The sequence below is a fragment of the Lontra canadensis genome, unplaced genomic scaffold (assembly GCF_010015895.1).
Source record: "Lontra canadensis isolate GAN:19392208 unplaced genomic scaffold, GSC_riverotter_1.0 scaffold8, whole genome shotgun sequence".
In the NCBI taxonomy this organism is placed as follows: domain Eukaryota; kingdom Metazoa; phylum Chordata; class Mammalia; order Carnivora; family Mustelidae; genus Lontra; species Lontra canadensis.
Window position 1 is genome coordinate 35211073 of NW_022631002.1, and position 22983 is coordinate 35234055.

A 22983-nucleotide genomic window follows, 5' to 3' on the forward strand; every position below is an offset into this window, starting at 1 on the left:
TGAAACAGATGTAAGTAACATGCTTGATGGAGAATTTAAAGCAACAATCATAAAGATACTCACTGGGCTTAAAAAAGGAATGGAAGACATAATGGAGACCCTTATCACAGAGATAAAAGAGTTAAAAAAGAATCAGCCAGAAATGAAGAAGGCAATAACTGAGATTGGAAACAGGCTTGATGCAATGAACAAAAGGCTGGAAGAAGCAGAGGAATAAATAAGTGATATAGATGACAAAATAATGGGAAGCAGTAAAGCTGAACAAATGAGAAAAAGAATTATGGAACACAAAAATAGACTTAAGGAACTCAGTGACTCCATCAAATGTTATAACATTCATGATACAGAAGAAGAAGAGAGAGAAAAGGCAGCAGAAAATTTATTTGAACAAATAGCTGAAAACTTCCCCACTTTGGGTAAGGAAACAGACACCCAGAACAAGGAAGAACAGAGAACTTCCATCAAAATCAATAAAAGCAAACCAACACCACGACATATTATAATTAAATTTGCAAAATACAGTGATAAAGAAGAAAATCTCAAAAGCAGCAAGACAAGAGTAGCCCTTACCTTACAAGAGAAAACTGATAAGGCTAGCTGGAAATTTCTCAACAGAAACTTGGCAAGCCAGAAGGGAGTGGCATGATATGAATGAGATAACTCTGTAGCCAAGAATACTCTAACCAGCAAGGCTATCATTCAGAATAGAAGGAGAGATAAAGAGTTCCTCAGACAAACACTAATGGAGTTTGTGACCACTAAATCAGGCCCCACAAGAAGTATTAAAGGGGACTCTTTGAGGGGAAAGGAGAGACCAAAAGTGATAAAAACAAGAAAGGATCAGAGAAAATCTCCAGAAACAATGACAAAACAAGTAATAAAATGGCACTAAATACATATTTATCAGTAATTACTTTGAATGTAAATGGACTAAACTCCCCATTCAAAAGACATATGATATTCAGAATAGATTAAAAAAAAAGAGCCATCTATGTACTGTCTAAAAGAGACTCATTTTAGACCCAAAGACACCTGCAGATTGAAAGTGAGGGAATGGAGAAATATTAATCATGTAAATGGATGTCAAAAGAGACCCAGAGTAGAAATACTTTTATGGGACAAATCAGACTTTAAAACAAAGATTGTAACAAGAGATGATAATAAAGGAGACAATACAACAAGAAGATCTAACTGTAAATATTCATGCACCCAACATGGGAGCATGCAAATATATCAAACAATTATAACAAACATAAAGGAGCTGATTGATAATAATTCAATAATAGTATGTGACTTTAACACCACAGTTATATTAATGGGCAGATCATCAAAACAGAAAACTAACAAGAAAACAGTGGCTTTGAATGACATACAGGACCAGATGGACTTAACAGATACATTCAGAACATTTCATTCTAAAACAGGAAAATATACATTCAAGTGCTTATGGAACATTCTCCAGAATCAGTTACATATTAGGTCACAAATCAGGCCTCAACAACTATGATAAGAATGAGATCATACTATGCCTCTTTTCTGATGACAACACTATGAAACTTGAAGTCAGCTGCAAGAAAAAATTTAGAAAGAGGGGCGCCTGGGTGGCTCAGTGGGTTAAAGCCTCTGCCTTTGGCTCAGGTCATGATCCCAGAGTCCTGGGATGGAGCCCCGCATCTTGCTCTCTGCTCAGCGGGGAGCCGGCTTCCCACCCCCCCTCTCTGCCTGTCTCTCTGCCTACTTGTGATCTCTGCTGTCAAATAAATAAATAAAATCTTATAAACAAAAAAAAAAGAGAAAAGAAAAAATTTAGAAAGACCGCAGAGACATGGGGTTAAACAACATGCTACTAGACATATGGGTCAACCAGGGAATCAAGGGTTACATGAAAAACAACAACAACAAACAAACAGGGAAACAAATGAAAATGAAAACACAATGGTCCAAACCTCTGGGATGCAACAAGAGTAATATATAGCAATACAGGCTTACCTTAAGAAGCAAGAAAAATCTCAAATAAACAACCTAACCTTACACCTACAGAAGCTAGAAAAAGAACAACAAATGAAGCCTAAAGGCACATCATATGTTATTAAGGAAATGCAATGAAAACAAACAATGAAATTCCACTACACATTTGTTAGAATAGCTAACTTTCATAACACTGACAACACCTAATGTTGATGAGAATATAGAGCAACAGGAACTCTTATTCATTGCTGGTGGGAATGCAAAATGGTACAACCACTTTGGAAAGCAATTTGGCAGTTTCTTTTCTTTTTTTTTCTTTTTCTTTTCTTTTCTTTCTTTCTTTTTTTTTTTAAAGATTTTATTTATTCATTTGACAGAGATCACAAATAGGCAGAGAGAAAGAGGGGGAAACAGTTTCCCCGCTGAGCAGAGACCCTGATGTGGGGCTCTATCCCAGGATCCTGAGATCATGACCTGAGCCGAAGGCAGAGGCTTTAACCCACTCAACCACCCAGGAGCCCCTCTTTTTTTTTTTTAAGATTTTATTTATTTATTTGACAAACAGAGATCATAAGTAGGCAGGGAGGCAGGCAGAGAGGGTGGGGGGAAGCAGGCTCCCTGCTGAGCAGAAAGCCTGATGCAGGGCTCGATCCCAGGACCCTGGGATCATGACTGGAGACGTAGGCAGAGGCTTTAACCCACTGAGCCTCTCAGGTGCCTCTTTTTCTTTTCTTTCAAATAGATTTTATTGATTTATTTGGGAAAGAGGGAGAGAGAGAGCAAGAACAAAGGAAGGGAGTGGGGCAGAGAGAGAAGCAGACTCCTCATTGAGCAGTGAGCCTGACCCAGGGATGCCAGGATCATGATCTGAGCCAAAGGTAGGTGTTTATCTGACTGAGCCACCCAGGTGCCCCAGTTTGGCAGTTTCTTACAAAGTTAAACACATTCAGGGTAATACTCCATCACCTCGATGCTCTACTATTTATTCACCATTCACCCATTGAAGGACATCTTACCTGCTTCCAAGTTTTGACAATTATGAATTAAGCTGATATTGACATCCATGTGTAGGTTTTTGTATAGACATAAGTTTTTAAGTCACTTGGATAAATGCTAATAGCATGATTACTGGATGATGGAGTATTATCTAGCACTAAAAAGAAATTAGCTATCGGGGTGCCTGGGTGGCTCAGTGGGTTAAAGCCTCTGCTTTCGTCTCGGGTCATGATCCTAGGGTCCTGGGATCGAGCCCCACATCAGACTCTCTGCTCAGCAGGGAGCCTGATTCCACCTCTCTCTCTGCCTGCCTCTCTGTCTACTTGTGATCTCGGTCTGTCAAATAAATAAATAAAATCTTAAAAAAAAAGAAAGAAAGAAATGAGCTATCAAGCCCTGAGAAGACATGAAGAAGAAAACTTTAATGCACATTACTCAGTGAAAGAAGCTGATCTTAGAAATCTATATACTGCATGATTCCAATGACATGACCTTCTGGAAAAGGCAAAACTAAGGAGACTGTAAAAACATCAGTGGGTGCTGAGGATTAAGGGGGAGGAGGGAAAAACGGAACATGAATGATTTTTAGGGCAGTGTAACTATCCTCTGTGATACTGTAATGGTGGATATAAGTCATCACATGTTATTCAAATCCATAGAATGTACAATACCAAGAAGGAACGATAATAGAAGCTAGGAACTTTGGGTGACAATGATGTGGCAATGTGGTTTCTTGATTATGATACATATATTATTCTGTTGCCAGATTTTGACAGTGGGGAAGGCTCTGTGTATGCAGGGGCAGAGTATGTGGGAAATCTGTGTACCTTCTGCTTAATTTTTCTGTGAACTCAAAATTGCTCTAAAATTGCTCAATGTAAAAACAAAAATTGTACTCTATATATCCTGTAACTAAAAAATCATGTTAGCTATAACAGAAAATAACTCTTTCTTTCTTTCCATTCTTCTTACCTTCCCTTCTTCCTTCTATCCTTCAATTCTTTCTGCTTTCCCTTTGTCCTTTCTTCCTTTCTTTCTTCCTGAACAGTTCAGTCCAAAAACCATTAGGTGAGTCCAAGTGAGTTAAGTCCATATGGGTTGAGAAACAGCCTGGTCAGAGGTTGCACAAGTAAGGATAGGAAGAAATCTTTGCAGCCTGGGGTGGAATGTCGGAGTCTGCAAATGGGGGTGGGAACAGTTGTGCTGAAGGCCCAGTGCAAGATGTTGGTTCTAAGAATAAAGAATGTATCCACACATGGGGTTGGAGCAATAATAGGAAGGTCCATGTGCTATTGGGTGTCAAGTGGGATGAAGAGGGCAACTATAACCCTATGTGGAGTTTTGGAGATCCAGCTGGGTAAAGAAGGCATCCATAAAGTGGAGTGGCAGCAGTCAGCACAGGGTTCAGGTTTAAGAAGGGTGAGGAGAGCAACTGTGTGTTGGGGCGATAGCAGCAGCCGCAGCTGGTGTGGAGTGTTAGAGCCTGAGCTGTGTGAGAAGCACACATGCAATGGAGATGGAGGTAGTATGAGTCAGAGTGAGATGTCAAGGCCCACGTAGGGTGAGAGGGTCACATGGACAGAGGAAAACATACTGTACGATCTTACCTCTATGTGCAATGTTAAACAAAGAAACAAATAAACACACTTATAAAAACAGAGAATTAACTGGTGATTACCAATGGTGGGGGGTAGGGGAGGAGAGAAATGAGTGAAGGAGATCGAAAGATACAAACTTTAAATTGTAAGATAAAAAAGTTCCGGAGATGTGATGTACAGCATGTTGACTATGGTTAACAACATTGTATCATATATTTGAAAGTTGCTAAGAGAGTAGATTTTAAAAGTTTTCATCACAAGAAAAAAATGTAAGTATGTGGGGTGATATTAATTAAACTTACTCTGGTAATCATTTCACAATGTATATACATGGCAAATCATTATGTTATACACCTTAAACTTATACAGTGTTATATGTCAAGTACATTTCAATAAGCCTGGGAAAGATCCACAAAAAATTTCCCCTCTTCCCTCCCCTGAGACATTGGTAACTACTTTTTTTGCTTTCTGTGTCTATAAATTTGACTAATTTAGGTATCTCATATAAATGGAATTATACAATATTTGTTCTTTTTTTGTCTGTCTTACTTTACTAAGCATGTGTTCAAGATCTATCCTGCTATAGCATATATCAAAATTTCATTCCTTTTTATGGCTGAATAAAATTCCATTATATGTATATATCACATTTTGCTTATCCACTCACAAATGTACATTTGGATTGTTTCTACCTTTTGACTATTGTGATGAATGGTGCTCTGGAAATTGGTATAAAAATATCTGTTTGACAGTATGGAATTTCCTCAAAAAGTTAAAAATAGAACTACCCTATGATCCAGCAATTACACTACTAGGTATTTACCCAAAGGATAAAAAATACAGATTTAAAGGGGTACATGCAGCCCAAATTTCATAGCAGCATTATCAACAATACCAAAATTTGGAAAGAGCCAAGATTTCTGTGAAATGGATAAAGAAGATGTGGTATATATACACAATGGAATATTACTCAGCCATCAAAAAGAATGAAGTCTTGCCATTTACAATGATGTACATAGAGCTAGAGTGTATTATGCTAAGCAAAATAAGTCAGTCAGAGAAAGATAAATATCATATGAATTCACTCATATGTGGAATTTAAGAAACAATACAGATGAACATATGGGAAGGGGGAAAAAGAGAGAGGGGGAAAACAAATCATAAAAGACTCTTAAAGATAGAGAACAAACTGAGGGTTGATGGAGGGAGGTGGTTGCGGGGTTGGTGAGATGGGTGATGGGCATTAAGGAAGGCACTTGTCATGTTAGGCCTGGGGTGTTTTATGCAAGTGATGAATCACTGAATTCTACTCCTGAGACAAATATTGCAAGGTATGTTAACCGACCAGAATTTAAATAAAATTTTGAAGAAAAAAATGAAGTCACTTAATATGAAAAGTTGGAAGAATAAAAATCCCTGTATAAAAAAAAAATCTGTTTGAGTGTGTTCTTCAAATTCCTTTGTGTCCAAACCCACATATGAAACTGTTGCATTGGATGGTAATGTTATATTGAAGTTTTTAAGGAAGCTCCATACTGCTTTCCACAGGAGCTGCACCATTTTACCTTTCCAGAGGCAATGCACAAGAGTTCCAATTTCTCCCATCCACAGCAACACTTGTTGTTTTTTGTTGAATGTTTTTATCATGAAAGGGTGTTGATTTTTGTCAACATGCTTTTTCTGCCTCAGTCAATATGGTCATGTGGTTTCCTCCTTCTTTCTATTAATCTGGTATGTTCCATTTTCCCAGCTTTATTAAGATATAATTGACAACTCAAATTGTATATATTTACCATATGTAATGTGGTGCCTTGATATACATATACTTTGTGAAATGATTACCACCCAGATTAATTAACATATCCATCATGTTGCATATTTATGTTACCTTTTATTTTAGAGATGAGAATGCTTAAGGTTTACTCTCTTAGCAAATTTCAAGTATACAAGACAGTATTATTAACTATGATCATCGTGATGTATGTACATCAGATCCACAAAACTTATTCATCCTTCAGTAGCAAGCTTGTACCCTTTGACCAGCATCTTTCCACTTTCCCTATTCCCCAGACCCTCATAACTGCCATTTTACTGTTTCTATGAGGTAGACCTTTTTATGGTTCTGTTTTGTTTTTTAGGTTCCACATAATTGAGATCATACAGTATTTGTGTTTACCTGTCTGGCTTATTCCACCAAGCATTATGTTTTCTAGGCTCCTGCCTATCATCGCACATAGCAGGATTTCCTTTTTTTTCACATATTTCACATAATATTCACATGAGGTTTACATAAAACATCTTGTAGTTATAACAGTGTATTCTAACTTCAATTGCATACAGAAACTACCCTTTTTCTCCCTCTATTTTGTTTTTGATGTCACAAGATCTGTCTTTTTGTATCGTGTATCCATTGACAAACTATTGTAGCAATCATTATCTAATGCTTTGTCCTTAAACCTTTGCATTAAAGTTAAGTGATTTTTTTGGAAGGTTTTATTTATTCATTTGACAGAGAGAGAGGCAGGCAGAGAGAGAGGGAGAAGCAGGCTCCGTGCTGAGCAGAGAGCCCGATGTGGGGCTCAATCCCAGGAGCCTGAGATCATGACCTGAGCCGAGGGCAGAGGCCTAACCCACTGAGCCACCCAGACACCCCTAAAGTGAAGTGATTTCTAAAACATCAAATTATAGGATGAGTATTCTGTAATTTACTGTATCCTTGCCTTTACCAATATGTTTTATTTTTTTCTTGTTTTCATGTCAGTAGTTAGTATCCTTTCATTTCAGCTTGAGGAACTCCTTTATGGCAGATCTAGTGATGATTAATGATTAACTCCCTCAGCCTTAAATAGCCAGGGAAATTCTTTATCTCTCCTTTACTTCTGAACGACAGCTTTGCCAGGTAGAATATTCTTGGTTTTCTTCTTTCAGCACTTTGATATTTCACCCTACTCTGTCTTGGCCTGCAAGGTTTGTGCTGAGAATGACACTGATAGCTTTATGGAGTTTACTTTGTATGTAAGGAGATTTTTTTTTTTTTTTGCTTTTATATTTTCTCTTCGATTTGAGATTTTTTTATTATAATGTACTTGTAGAAAATATCTTTGGGTCGAATCTGTCTGGGGATCTATGAGCTTCATAAACTTGGCTGCCTATATCTCTTTCCAGATATGGGAAGTTCCCAGTCTTCCTTCCTTTCTCCCTCCCTTTTTTCCTTCCTTTCTCCCTTCCTTCCTTTCTTTTCTTTTTTAAGATTTTTATTCATTTGTCAGAGAGAGAGAGAGAGAAAGCACAAGCAGGGGAGTACCAGGCAGAGGGAGAAGCAGGCTTTCTGTTGAGCAAGTAGCCCCATGCAGGACTTGATCCTAGGACCCTGGGATCATGACCTGAGCTGAAGGCAGATGCTTAACCTACTGAGCCTCCCAAGTGTCCCCTCAGTCATTATTTCTTTAAGTAAGTATTCTGCCCCTTTCTCCCTCTCTTTCCTCCTGGTATTCCCAAAATTTAGAAATTGTTTCAATTGATGGTATTTCATAATCCATGTAGTATTTCTTCACTCCTTTTTATTCTTTTAGTTGTTGTTGATCTCTGAATAGATAATTTTAAGTGACTTGTTTTCAAGTTGAGATTCTTTCTTTTTATCAAGTCAGTTGTCGATGTTGCAATTTTCACTTCATTCATTGTGTTCTTTAGCTCCAGAATTTCTGTTTAGTTCTTTTTTGCAATTTCTGTCTCTCTGTTAAACTTCTCATTTTGTTCCCGTGTTGCTTTTCTGATTTTATTGAATTGTTTTTGTTTCTTTGTAAGTTACTGAGATTCTTAAAGCAACTATTTTAATTTCATCTTATTCAAATCATAGATCTCCATTTCTTTTGGGTTGGTTACTGAAAATTTATTGTTTTCCTTTGGTAGTTTCATACTTCCTTGATTTTTCATGTTCCTTGAAGTGTTGGATTACTATCTTGGCATTTGAAAAAGTGATTACCTCCTCCAGTCTTTACTGTCTGGCTTTGGGAGAGAAATAATTTCTGTCGGCCTGTCTAGGGATTCTGGGATTTCCTCAAACCTTTTCTATGTGTATGCCTGCTTTACACTTCTTGTTCCCTTTCTCTCTCTCTCCCTCTGTCTCTCTCTGTGTGTGTGTGTGTGTGTGTGTGTGTGTGTATGTGGCATTCTTAAGATTATATGCCTTCTTTTTGCAAAGCTGGACCTACTGCTGACAGCTTTAGCTTTACTTTCCCTAAGATAACGGTGAATGTTCTAATATGTTTGCTTTTTCACAGTCTTGCAGGGTTGGGACAGTTTTCCGTGTTCATGAGCCCTCTGCCAATGCTTTCACTTGCCACTCTCACGGGCACACACAGGGAACTGACCACAAGGTACGTGTGTTTGCGGGGGCGGGTTATGTGGGTGAGGTGTGGAGAGCATTAGGGATGCCTGTGGGCCAGTAGGGGAATCTGCAGGCAAGACCTCACTAGTGGTTTGTGGTGGCCCTTGTAATGGAGTCCACAAAATAGTTAAGCATATTCCATGTCTCTATGATGCACTCTAAGCCCTGCCTGATGTGTTTCTATTCTCTCCTCATGTTCAGGTGTACAGCTTACCCCAGTATTCCAGATGGGGTAAGAAAAAGGTGGACCTCTTTGGCAGTGTCTCACATAGCTGGGGAGGATGGGCACTCACACGTTTTTACTTTCTGCAGTGGGAGAAACTGCAGGCCAAGGTGTTCCTCTTGATGCTAAGCTGTGCCACTCTGTGGGAATGGAGACACAGATAAATTAAAACTATTTCTCTTACTTTCTTCAGTGCAATGGATTTCTTCAGATCCAATTTTGGATTTTTTTTTTTCTTTCTCCGAGGATGTGCTAGAACTTCTCCGCTGGACTGTTGGACTTCCAAAATGGATACTCTGACTCACCAGTGTTTTAAAAATCAAGGTTCTTTGAGGGAAAGATATTAGAAAACTACTACTCCTATAGTTTATTACATTGAATGGTTTTTGTATGTAGGACCATCCCTGCACTCTGGGAATAAATCCCACTTGGTCATGATGTAAAAACTTCTTTTTCTTTTTTTTTTTGGAAAAATGTTATCATATTAGAGCAGCGTGTTTTTTTTTCCAGATCTATACATCTTTTAATATGTGCTGAATTTAGTTTGCTAGTATTTTGTGGGTGATATTTGGATCTTACTATTTTAATGGAAGGAAGGAAGGCAACATATGGCAGTTAAGATGGAAGAACAAAAATAGAACTTAGAAGAATTGGAGGAACAGATTTTACATATTGTTATTTTCATATTTTAAAAACATTATTGGGGCGCCTGGGTGGCTCATGGGTTAAAGCCTCTGGCTTCGGCTCGGGCCATGATTCCAGGGTCCTGGGATCGAGCCCCACATAGGGCTCTCTGCTCAGCAGGGAGCCTGCTTCCTCCTCTTTCTCTGTGTCTGCCTGCCTCTCTACCTACTTGTTATCTGTATCTGTCAAATAAATAAATAAAATCTTTTAAAAAATTAAAAAAACATTATCAATAAGACTTGACATTGCACACCTGTGAAAATACATAATTAAATATTTTACAAATGTAATAGAACAGTTTGAATTGTACTTTCCCTTAAAAGAAGATTGCTAGGGGGCTCCTGGGTGGCTCAGTGGGTTAAAGCCTCTGCCTTCGGCTCAGGTCATGATCCCAGGGTCCTGGGATCGAGCCCCGCATCGGGCTCTCTGCTCAGCAGGGAGCCTGCTTCCTCCTCTATCTCTGCTTGCCTCTCTGCCTACCTGTGATCTCTGTCAAATAAATAAATAAATAAATCTTAAAAAAAAAAAAAAAAGAAAGATTGCTAGGGGCACCTGGGTGGCCTAGTGGGTTAGGCCTGTGCCTTTGGGGCTCAGGTCATGATCTCTGGGCTCAGGTCATGAGCCCAGCTCTCTGCTCAGTGGGGAGCCTGCTTCCCCTTCTCTCTCTGCCTGCCTCTCTGCCTACTTGTGATCTCTCTGTCAAATAAATAAATAAAAATCTTTATTTAAAAAAAAAGAAGATTGCGGGGCGCCTGGGTGGCTCAGTGGGTTAAGCCGCTGCCTTCGGCTCAGGTCATGATCTCGGAGTCCTGGGATCGAGCCCCACATCGGGCTCTCTGCTCAGCAGGGAGCCTGCTTCCTCCTCTCTCTCTGCCTGCCTCTCTGCCTGCTTGTGATCTCTCTATCAAATAAATAAATAAAATCTTTAAAAAAAAAAAAGAAGATTGCTGCAAAGCAAAATCATAGATCTGGAACACATTTCTTTTATTAAAAGGTATTTAAAATTTTAATTATTACTGTATGGGATAAACTGTTGGACCTAGCCACTTATGAGGACTGAATATGAATTTTGAAAATACATCATCAGTTCTTTTTCAGTAAAGGTTAAGAATGAACCATGATAAAAAAAAATGAAAAAAAAAAAAGAATGAACCATGAATTTACTGAAGTTGCTTTAAAATCTATTCTTCCATTTCCATTAACATACCTCCATGAGATTGTTTTTTTTTTTTTACGGTGAGAACTTAGAACTAGTTTAGACATAAATTCTCCTCTGTAAGTAACGCTTTTATCAACCCAACCTAGTTTAGATAAATGACCAAACAAGAAACAGTATCATTTGTCACTGAAATCTTTAAATATTTATGCTCAATGTATTCATTCAAAGTGTGCTTACAGGCATTTAATAAGGGAATAGAATTTCACTCATATCTGCTTTAGTTAAAATTGTAGAACAAAAACTTAGGGTAATAGCCATTCACTGTAACAAATGCCAATTGACAAATTTTCTCTAAACAAAGTATACAGATTCTTAAATTATTTCCTCTCTGTTCTGATTGTTGAAATGTAATTTTATGTCTGCTGAATTTCACATTTAAAAAATGAAATTGCGTTTTGTATAGTTTTCTCCAATCTATGAGTAATTTGTTTTTTAAATTAATTTATTTGACAGAGGGAGAGAAAGAGAGAAAGCACAAGCAGGGGAAGAGCAGGAGAGGGAGAAGCAGGCTCTCTGCTGAGCAGGGCTCCATCCCAGGACTCTGGGATCACGACCTGAGCAGAAGGTAGACGCTTAACCGACTGAGTCACCCAGGCGCCTCTATGTGTAACTTATTTTTATTTTATTTATTTATTTTTTAAAGATTTTATTTATTTATTTGTCAGAGACAGAGGGAGAGAGAGCGAGCGAGCACAGGCAGACAGAGGCAGAGGGAGAAGCAGGCTCCCTGCCGAGCAAGGAGCCCGATGTGGGACTCGATCCCAGGACGCTGGGATCATGACCTGAGCCGAAGGCAGCCTCTCAACCAACTGAGCCATCCAGGCGTCCCTGTAACTTATTTTTAATCTTAATTTAGTTAACTATCAGTGACCGATGGATTTTTAAAAAGTAGTCATTCATCGTGGACAATAAGTACTGGTTCTAAATACCTGAAGTGTGCTCTTCTGCATTTAATTTGCCCGACAGTGGGCCTTAATTAAATAAATGAATGAATATTCAATACCTGACCCTAGGTCCACACCGTTAACTAGATGTCTGTTACAGTCTCTCAATGATTAGAGTTGCTGGCATTTTTTAAGTGTATTAAATGCCAGGACCTGTGTAAGCACTCTCCCTTCCACCTCTTTCACTCACGTTCTCCTTCCTCCCGGGGAGAGGGCGTGCCCCGTACCAGGCCCGCCCTTCTATGCATTCGTTGGTCAAACCCGACGTCCGTTACGGCCGAGTCCCGCCCCAACCACGCCCCCACGCTGTCCGCGGGGCCGTGAGAAGCGTGGCTATAACAGTGCTGCCGGAAGGTTCAGGAGGTTCCCTCTCGTGAGAATCCGGACGCTCTCGAGGACCTGAGCGGTGCCGGTGGGAGCGCGCTTCGCGGTCCCGCTGAGCAGGCGCGACAGGCCCGTGGCCGCGGCGGGCGCACGCCTTGCCCCGCCCCCGCTGCTCTCAGGCTCCGCCCGGGCTCGCGCACACGCGCGCACTCCAAGTTCAAGCCTCGGTCTGGCCCGCGGGGACCGGGCGGGTGGAGGCTGGGCCGCTGAGGTACAAGGGGAGGAGCGGGAGGAGCCGGAGCTGCCGCCGCCACAGCCACTGCCACAGCTGCCGCCGCGGCCGCTGGAGAAGAGCATGTCCGCAACTAGAGCCAAGAAAGTGAAGATGGCCACCAAATCGTGCCCCGAGTGCGACCAACAGGTGGGCGCCGGGCGCCGGCCCGGGGGCCAGCGGGGCGGGTGCGCGGGCGGGCGGCCGTTGGCGGCGGCGGTTGGCTGTAGAGAGGCCGCCTCGCCGGGTGGTCTGGCCCTTGGGCTCGGTGTCCATAGTGGGAGGCCGGGCTGAGCCGAGGGGATGCCAGGGGGACTCCCGGGGTTGCAGTGGCTGGTCCCCACCTGGAGGCGTTAGCTGGGCAACTGTGTGTGTCCTGCGGCCCGTGGCGCGGGAGGGAGGCGTGGGTTTGTCTGGAGCGGACCGGGCGCCCTGTCCGGAGCCTTCCAGAGTCGCCTGGCCGGCTCTGGGTGACAGCGGAGGGAGTGTGGGGGCAGTGGCCTAAGTGGACGAGCACGGCCCCTTCAGTCCCCTTCTGCCGCGACGAGAATGCCCAGTGTGCCCGACTCCCGAGACCAGGCTCCAGGCTCCTGGCTCCAAAAGCCCCTCTGCCTTGCAGGGTTGCTTTGTTCTCATTAGCTGCGTGCGGTGACAAAAAGGGCCGCAGCTGGGGCGCCTGGGTGGCTCAGTGGGTTAAGCCTCTGCCTCCGCCTCAGGTCATGATCCCTGGGTTCTGGGATCGAGCCCCGCATCGGGCTCTCCGCTCGGCGGGGAGCCTGCTTCCCCCTCTCTCTCTGCCTGCCTCCCTGCCTACTTGTGATCTCTGTCTGTCAAGTAAATAAAATCTTTAAAGAAAAAGGGGGGGGCGCGCAACGATTATGACATTTTCCTTTTAGATGTCAGTAAATTGGTGATCTTAATATGCCTTTTAATACTTTACATAACCCAAATAATCATTACTTTGTTCTAAATTTTTAATAGAACACCACTGAATACTAAGTCCCTGTTAAAGCCCTACTTTTCTAGGCACTCCCCTCTTAAGATGGTATGTATTTGTCTAACTTTTTAAAAAGATGAATTTGCCATTCCTACCTGTGTGTGGCTTCTTGAATATATTTTTTTAAAGATTTTGTTTATTTATTTGACAGAGGGAGAGAGAGAGATCACAAATAGAGAGGCAGGCAGAGAGAGAAAGGGGAAGCAGGCTCCCCGCTGAGCAGGGAGCCCGATGCGGGGCTCCCTGCGGGGCTCGAATCGAGGACCCTGGGATCATGACCTGAGCTGAAGGCAGAGGCTTAACCAACTGAGCCACCCAGGCGCCCCAGCTTCTTGAAGTTTTAGTATCTGATTTATAAACTCAGTTCGTAAGGTCGTGCAATGGCTTTATGACCACCGGGGGTCTAGGGTTCTGCTAGACATTCAGGCCTGCCCTGGACCCAGATGGAAACACTGTATGTAATCAGAACAGCATCAGAATTGTGGTCAGTAAGGATCCCCACAGCATACCAGGGGCTTTCTCTGCCTCCCTAAATGACAGTTCAGGTGTGAAAACAAGATGGTGGGAGTGGTTCCAAGACTTACCATAGCTTAGAAATTTCATGTTTCTTAGCCCACGAGTAAGGCCTTTGCTTCCAAGGTTTTGCCGGGAATGGCATGATTATATTTATTGTACTTAGGGAAACCTAAAACTTCATGCCTTCCAGTCCAGATGCCAATTACGTGTCATTTTTACCATAAGCAATATTGTCTAATAATGTTATTTGATTAGGCTGCCAGGGTGGGAGTGCTAGACTTAAGCAAAGGTCTTTTTTCTCAGTGAAGACTTTTGTCAACCCTTTATTAACATGTCATAGTCCCATGAATTTTTTTTTTTAAAGATTTTATTTATTTATTTGACAGAGACATAGTGAAAGAGGGACTACAAGCAGGGAGAGTAGGAGAGGGAGAAGCAGGCTTCCTGCTGAGCAGGGAGCTCCACGCAGGGCTCCATCCCAGGACCCTGGGATCATGACCTGAGCCAAAGGCAGACACTTAACGACTGACTGAACCACCCAGGCCCCCCCCCATGAAATTTTTTTTTTTTTTAAGATTTTATTTATTTATTTGACAGACAGAGATCACAAGTAGGCAGAGAGGCAGGCAGAGAGATGAAGGGAAGCAGGCTCCCTGCTGAGCAGAGAGCCAGATGTGGGCTCAATCCCAGAACCCTGGGAACATGACCTGAGCCGAAGGCAGAGTCTTTAACCCACTGAGCCACCCAGGCGCCCCCAAGCCCCAACATGAAATTTTTTTAATGGTTTCCTTGGTCTATAAAGTTTGGTTATTCTTAACTAGGAAAAGTAGAGTTCATTGAAAAGTTCTTCAATTAAAACCATCTGTAAGACATCTTTTATGTCATAATGCAGTGTCTGTCTTTTCAAAATAATTGCCTCTTTTTACTTTCCCTCCTTTGGTAAGAGAAATTTACTGCCTCCTCTAAATATTTCACTCAGCAGTGTGTGTAGTTTTCATTGTACAGATTTTGAATATATTTTGTAAATTTTTCCCTATCAGTTCAATTTTTTGAATGCTTTTGTGAGTGGAATTGTTTTAAAATTTTCGTTTTATCAATTTCATTATGTATAGAAGTGCAATTGATTTTTTTCATTGTGGTAAAAAAAGATAAAATTCACCATTTGAACCATGTTAAAGGGTCTACTTAAGTGGCATTAATATTTTTACAGCATTGTACAACCATTACCACTATCGAATTCCAGAACATTTTTATCACTCTGAGGTGAGACCTTGTTTCCATTAAACAAACAGTCATTCTCAATGCCACCTAGTCCCTAGCTACTAGCAACCACTAATTTGCTTTCTGTCAGCCTTCATAGACTTGAATGAAGTTCAGGCCTTGCCCTGAATTAGGTTTTGGCTTAAGAATGTTGTGGCTGGTTTGATTTTTTTTTCCAAACCACCAAAATTTTCTGCATATCAACTATAAGGCTGTTTCACTTTCTTATCATTTGTGTGTTCACTGGAGTAGCACCATTTCCTTCAAGAAATTTTCCTTTTCATTTATAATTTGGCTCTTTGGCGTAAGAGGCCTAACCTTCGGCCTTGCTTGGCTTTTGACATGCCTTTTGTACTAAGCTTAATCATTTCTAACTTTGGATTTAAAATGAGAAATGTGTACCTTTTCCTTTAACTTGAATACTTAAAAGCCATCGTAGGGTTATTAACTGGCCTAATTTCAATATTGCTGCTTCTTAGTACAGGGAGGCCTGAGGAGAAGGAGGTAAACGGAATGGCCAGTTGGTAGAGTATTCAGAACACACACATTTATCGATTAAGTTTGCTGTCTTGTATAGGTGTGTTTCATGGCACTCCAAAATAATTAAAATAGTAACATCAAAGATCACTGATCACAGATCACTGTAACCAAGATAATGATGAAAAGGTTTGAAATATTTCAAAAATTACCACAACATGACAAAGATACAAAGTGAGCAGATGTGGTGGAAAAATAGTGGTGATAGACTTCCTCCACGAAATGTTGCCATAAATCTTCAATATGTAAAACCCAGAGTATCTGTGAAGCACAATGAAGCAAAGTGCAAAAAAATAAGGCATATCTGTAATAAAGTCTTCCCTCTTTTTTTGTCTCTAGCAAAAGGCTTGTCAATTTTGTTCATGTTTTCAAAGAAACCAACTTTCGTTTTATTGATTTTCTTTATTATTTCTCTATTCTCTATTTTGTTTATCTCTAATACTAATATTTCCCTCTTTATGTTGGCTTGGGTTTAGTTTGCTCTTCTTTTTCTAGTTCTTTAAGTTGTAAAGTTAGATTGTTGATTTGAGATCATCTTTCTTTTTTATTTTTTTAAGATTTTATTTATTTATTTAACAGAGATCACAAGTAGGCAGAGAGACAGGCAGAGAGAGAGAGGGAGGCAGGCTCCCCACTGAGCAGAGAGCCCAATGTGGGGCTTGATGCGGGGCTCTATTCCAGGACCCTGGGATCATGACCTGGGTGGAAGGTAGAGGCTTTAACCCACTGAGCCACCCAGGAACCCTGAGATCTTCTTTCTTCATGTAAGCTTTTACAGGTCTATAATTTTCCTGCTTAACATTGCTTTATCTGTGTCCTATGAGTTTTGGTAGGTTATATTTTTGTTTTCAGTCATCTCTATGTATTTTCTATTTTTCCTTATGATTTGTTTTTTTAATCCATTGGTTATTTCAGAGTATGTTGCTTAATTTCTAAAATTTTTTGAATTTTCTAGTTTTCCTTTCTGTTTGTTTCTAACTTTGTCATGTTGTGTTTGGAGAATTTACTTTGATATCTATCTTAAAAAATGAACTTGGGGCACGTGGGTGGCATAGTCAGTTAAGCATCCAACTCTTGGTTTTGGCTCAGGTTGTGATCTCAGTGGTAATTGCTCAGGTGAGATTGAGGCCCATGTCAGGCTCTGTGCTCAGTGTCAGGCTCTGTGCTCAACACAGAGTCTGCTTAGGTTTCTCTCTCCTTCTCCCTCTTCCTCTGCCCCTTCCCCCGTTCTCTCTCTCTCCAAGTAAATAATTCTTAAAAAAAAAAAAAAAAAAAAAAGAACTTTAATTCTTACGTGTGCCATATACAAATAATATTTCAAGATGGATTTGTAGACCTACATGAAAAATTTTAAACTACGAAACTTCCAGAAAATACTAAAAAAAATCTTTGTGAACTTAAGTTAGGCAATTGTTTGGTGTTACAACACCAAAAGCATGACCTATAAAAGAAAAAAATGGTAAATTGAACTTAATCAAAATGAAAACTTCTGTTTTGAAAATCACTGTTTAGAAAAAGAAAAGAAGATACGAACAAATAAGAACCTTTGCAAAGCATATATATGTACTAGAGAACTTGTATCCAGAATACATAAAGGGCTTTCAAAGGTTAATAATAAGAAAACAAACAACCCAATTAAAAAATAGGCATAAATTTGAATAGATACTTCACCAGAGTAGACTTATAGGCAGCATATAAGCTCATAGAAAAATGCTCAACATCATTAGTCATTAGGGATATGTGTATTACCATAGTGAGACCCTACTGGAATAACTAAAAAAGAACATACCAAATATTGATGAGTATGTGGAGGAACTGGACATCTCACACACTGCTGGTGGGAATATAAAATGGTACAACCTCTTTGGGAAATAGTTGATCGTTCTTTTTCTTTCTTTCTTTCTTTCTCTTTTGGAAATTTTACTTATTTGACAGAGAGCACAAGCAGAGGGAGAGGGAGAAGCAGGCTCCCTGCTGAGCAGAGAGCCCCATCATGTGAGGCTTGATCCCAGAGTCCTGGGATCATGACCAGAATCCTGGAATCATGACCTGAGCTGGAGGCAGACGCTTAACAGCTGAGCCACCCAGGCACCCCAGTTTGGCAGTTTTCTTAAAAAGTTAGACCTGGGGCGCCTGGGTGGCTCAGTGGGTTAAGCCGCTGCCTTCGGCTCAGGTCATGATCCCAGGGTCCTGGGATCGAGTCCCGCATCGGGCTCTCTGCTCAGCGGGGAGCCTGCTTCCCTCTCTCTCTCTGCCTGCCTCTCTGTCTACTTGTGATCTCTGTCTGTCAAATAAATAAATAAAATCTTTAAAAAAAAAAAAAAAAAAAAAGTTAGACCTATCATATGATCCAACCATTTCCACTTTTAGCTATTTATTCAAGAGAAAAGAATGTGTGTGTGTGTGTGTGTGTGTGTGTGTGTATACACATGTGTGTGTAATATATATACATATACATAAAGACTTTTGCATGGAAGTTCATAGTAGCTTTATATGTAATAGCTAAAAACTGAAAACAGTCAACATGTACAGATAAACTGTGGTATATCTTCATATGGAATAGTATTCAGCAATAAAATGAAAGAACTTGTTATATGCAAAAACATGGGCAAATCTCAAAATAATTATGCTAAGTGAAGCTAAACAAAGAAAGAGCATGTACTTAAGATTCCATTTACATAAAACTCTAGAAAATTCAAACTGATCTATAGTGCCTGCTGATCAGTAGTTGCTTGGGGATATTGAGGGGGATGCTAAGGAGAGGTAGATTACAAAGGCATATGAGGAAACCTAGGGATGATGGATATATTGACTATCTTGATGGTGATGGTTTCATGGGCATATACAATTGTCAGAACATGTCAAATTGTACATTTTAAATATGTATAGTTTATTGTATGTTTATTATAACAATAAAGCTGTCACATGATAATCGTTTTTTCACTTAAAACTATGTGAAGATCACAGATTACTTGAGGTAGTAAAGACCTTAGAAAAGAAAACAGAAAACTGCAGGGCTTATGAGATTTGTTCAGGGTCTTTCCTCTGCCGGAGACTAGGAGAACCTATGTCTGGCACCTATTTTATAGGTGTTCCTTTCCATGTTCCTTTCCCTCAAACTGGCTATTGTAAATGATCCCTTGCCAGGAATTAGTACTGGCCCTCTTCTCTCATGTTCAAACTATTGAAGGCAGGATTTTTTTTTTTTTTTGTATTTTCTAGAAGTTTAATAGTTTAAAATATTTCATGTAGGTCTGTAGTCCATATTTGTATGTGGCATAAGGTGAGAATCAAAGTTAATTAATTAATTTATTTATTTGAGAGAGAGACACACAGTGAGAGAGGGAACACAGACAGAGGGAGTGGGAGAGGGAGAAGCAGGCTTCCCACCTAGCAGGGAGCCTGATGCAGGGCTTGATCCCAGGACGCTGGGATCATGACTTGAGCTGACGCCCAATGACTGAGCCACCCAGGCGCCCTCACAGTTAATTTTTTAAGACTGATACCATTTAAAGTATCTTCTCCAACCATAGCAGAATAAAGTTAGAAATCAACAACAAAGGAAAACTAGAAAATTCAAAAAATTTGTAGAAATTAAACAACATACTCTGAAAAACTGGTGGATGGGAAAAGAAATCACAAGTTTTCAATTCTATTTTATCATTAGTAATCAATTTGTGTCTACTTCTTGTTTCTTCCTCCCTTTAAAATGTCTGTCAAATATACTCTTTGTGGTTTTTGGTTTTTTTTTTTGGAAATACATTACCCTGCCAGCATTGCAGAACAGGCCAACAGCCTCTCATCCTAGGATTAATGTAATAATTTCCTAGTCACTTTTTCCTACTCTAATCCATGTTGTAACTATTCTGAGACTGACATTTTAGCAAATAGGTTTTTTTAAAATTACCTTTTAAAAAAAACTAACATACAATGTATTATTAGCCCCAGGGGTACAGGTCTGTGAATCATCAGGCTTACACACTTCCTAGCACTCACCATAGCACATACTGTCCCCAGTATCCATAACCCAACCACCTTCTCCCTCCCCACCTCCCCCTGGGCAACCCTGAGTTTGTTTTGTGAGATTAAGAGTCTCTTATAGTTTGTCTCCCTCCCGATACCATCTTGTTTCATTTATTCTTTTCTACCCCCCAAGCCTCCCACTTTGCCTCTCAAAATCCTCATATCATATGATAATTGTCTTTCTCTGATTGACTTATTTCACACAGCATAATACCCTCTAGTTCCATCCATGTTGTCACAAATGGCAAGATTGCATTTCTTTTCATGGCTGCATAGTATTCCATTGGATATATATACTACCTCTTCTTTATCCATTCATCTGTTGATGGACATCTATGTTCTTTCCATAGTTTGACTATTGTGGACACTGCTGCTATAAACATTCGGGTGCATGTGCCCCTTTGGATCACTACATTCGTATCTTTAGGGTAAATACCCAGTAGCATGATTGCTAGGTCGTAGGGTAGCTCTATTTTCAACTTTTCGAGACACCTCCATGCTGTTTTCCAGAGTGGCTGTACCAGCTTGCATTCCCACCAATAGTGCAGGAGGGTTCCCCTTTCTCTGCATCCTCACCAGCATTTGTCATTTCCTGACTTGTTAATTTTAGCCATTCTGACTGGTGTGAGATGCTGGGTGATGTGGAGCACTTTTTCATGTGTCTGTTGGCCATCTGGATGTCTTCTTTGCAGAAATGTCTGTTCGTGTCCTCTGCCTATTTCTTGATTGGATTATTTGTTCTTTGGGTGTTGAGTTTGATAAGTTCTTTATAGATTTTGGACACTAGCCCTTTATCTGATAGGTCGTTTGCAAATGTCTTCTCCCATTCTGTCAGTTGTCTTTTGGTTTTATTGACTGTCTCCTTTGCTGTGCAAAAGCTTTTGATCTTGATGAAGTCCCAATAGTTCATTTTTGCCCTTGCGTCCCTTGCCTTTGGCAACGTTTCTAGGAAGAAGTTGCTGTGGCTGAGGTCGAAGAGGCTGCTGCTTGTGTTTTCCTCAAGGATTTTGATGGATTCCTTTCACACATTGAGGTCTTTCATCCATTTGAAGTCTATTTTTGTGTGTGGTATAAGGAAATGGTCCAGTTTCATTTTTCTGCACATGGCTGTCCAATTTTCCCAACACCATTTGTTGAAGAGACTGTTTTTTTCCATTGGACATTCTTTCCTGCTTTGTCAAAGATTAGTTGACCATAGAGTTGAGGGTCTATTTCTCGGCTCTCTATTCTGTTCCATTGATCTATGTATCTGTTTTTGCGCCAGTACCATACTGTCTTGATGATGACAGCTTTGTAACAGAGCTTGAAGTCTGGAATTGTGATGCCACCAACTTTGGCTTTCTTTTTCAACATTCCTCTGGCTATTCGAGGTCTTTTCTTGTTCCATATAAATTTTAGGATTATTTGTTCCATTTCTTTGAAAAAAATGGATGGGATTTTGATAGGGATTGCATTAAACGTGTAGATTGCTTTAGGTAGCATAGACATTTTCACAATATTTGTTCTTCCAATCCATGAGCATGGAACATTTTTCCATTTCTTTGTGTCTTCCTCAATTTCTTTTATGAGTACTTTATAGTTTTCTGAGTACAGATTCTTTGCCTCTTTGGTTAGGTTTATTCCTAGGTATCTTATGGTTTTGGGTGTAATTGTATATGGGATTGACTCCTTCATTTCTCTTTCTTCTGTCTTGTGCAGCTGAAATGCAACTGATTTCTGTGCATTGATTTTATATCCTGACACTTTACTGAATTCCTGTACAAGTTCTAACAGTTTTAGAGTGGAGTCTTTTGGGTTTTCCACATAAAGTATCATATCATCTGCAAAGAGCGATAGTTTGACTTTTTCTTTGCTGATTTGGATACCTTTAGTTTCTTTTTGTTGTCTGATTGCTGAGGCTAGGACTTCTAGTACTATGTTGAATAGCAGTGGTGATAATGGACATCCCTGCCAAGTTCCTGATCTTAGCGGAAAAGCTCTCGGTTTTTCTCCATTGAGAATAATACTCACGGTGGGTTTTTCATAGATGGCTTTGATGATATTGAGGTATGTATCCTCTATCCTTACACTTTGAAGAGTTTTGATCAAGAAAGGATGCTGTACTTTGTCAAATGCTTTTTTAGCATTTATTGAGAGTATCATATGGTTCTTGTTCTTTTCTTTTGTTAATGTATTGTATCACATTGATTGATTTGCAGATGTTGAACCAAACTTGCAGCCCTGGAATAAATCCCAGTTGGTTATGGTGAATAATCCTTTTATGGACTGTTGGATCCTATTGGCTAGTATTTTGTTGAGAATTTTTTATATTTGTGTTCATCAAGGATATTGGTTTGTAATTCTCTTTTTTTGATGGGGTCTGTCTGGTTTTGGGATCGAGGTAATGCTGGCCTCATAAAATGAGTTTGGAAGTTTTCCTTCCATTTATATTTTTTGGAACAGTTTCAGGAGAATAGGAATTAATTCTTCTTTAAATGTTTGGTATATTTCCCCTGGGAAGCCATCTGGCCCTGGGCTCTTGTTTTTTGGGAGATTTTTGATGACTGCTTCCATCTCCTTACTGGTTATGGTTCTGTTCAGGTTTTCTATTTCTTCCTGGTTCAGTTGTGGTAGTTTATATGTCTCTAAGAATGCATGCATTTCTTCCAGATTGTCAAATTTGCTGGTGTATAGTTGCTCATAATATGTTCTTAAAATTGTTTGTATTTATTTGGTGTTGGTTGTGATCTCTCCTCTTTCATTCATGATTTTACTTATCTGGGTCTTTTTTCTTTTTGATAAGTCTGGCCAGGCATTTATCAATCTTATTAATTCTTTCAAAGAACCAGCTCCTAGTTTCTTGGTATGTTCAACTGTTTTTTTGGTTTCTATTTCATTGATTTCTGCTCTGATCTTTATTATTTCTTTTCTTCTGCTGGGTTTAAGCTTTCTTTGCTGTTCTTTCTCCAGCTCCTTTAGGTGTAGTGTTAGGTTGTATATTTGAGACCCTTCTTGCTTCTTTTCTTTTCTTTCTTTTTTTTTTTTAAAAGATTTTAT

At 40.0% G+C, this 22983-nt stretch overlaps 1 protein-coding gene and 1 pseudogene across 1 annotated transcript in view; both read left to right on the forward strand.

Annotated features, from left to right (window-relative positions):
- Positions 1 to 12343, forward strand: part of LOC116865508 — a 29864-nt pseudogene extending 17521 nt beyond the window's left edge.
- Positions 12344 to 12684: 341 nt separating this feature from the next.
- CUNH16orf87 (chromosome unknown C16orf87 homolog) overlaps positions 12685 to 22983 on the forward strand; it is a 29860-nt gene continuing 19561 nt past the window's right edge. Inside the window, exon 1 of the mRNA XM_032854575.1 lies at positions 12685 to 12764. Coding sequence (XP_032710466.1) covers positions 12699 to 12764 — 66 coding nt within the window. The 5' untranslated portion in view covers positions 12685 to 12698. The remainder of the gene's footprint in view (positions 12765 to 22983) is intronic.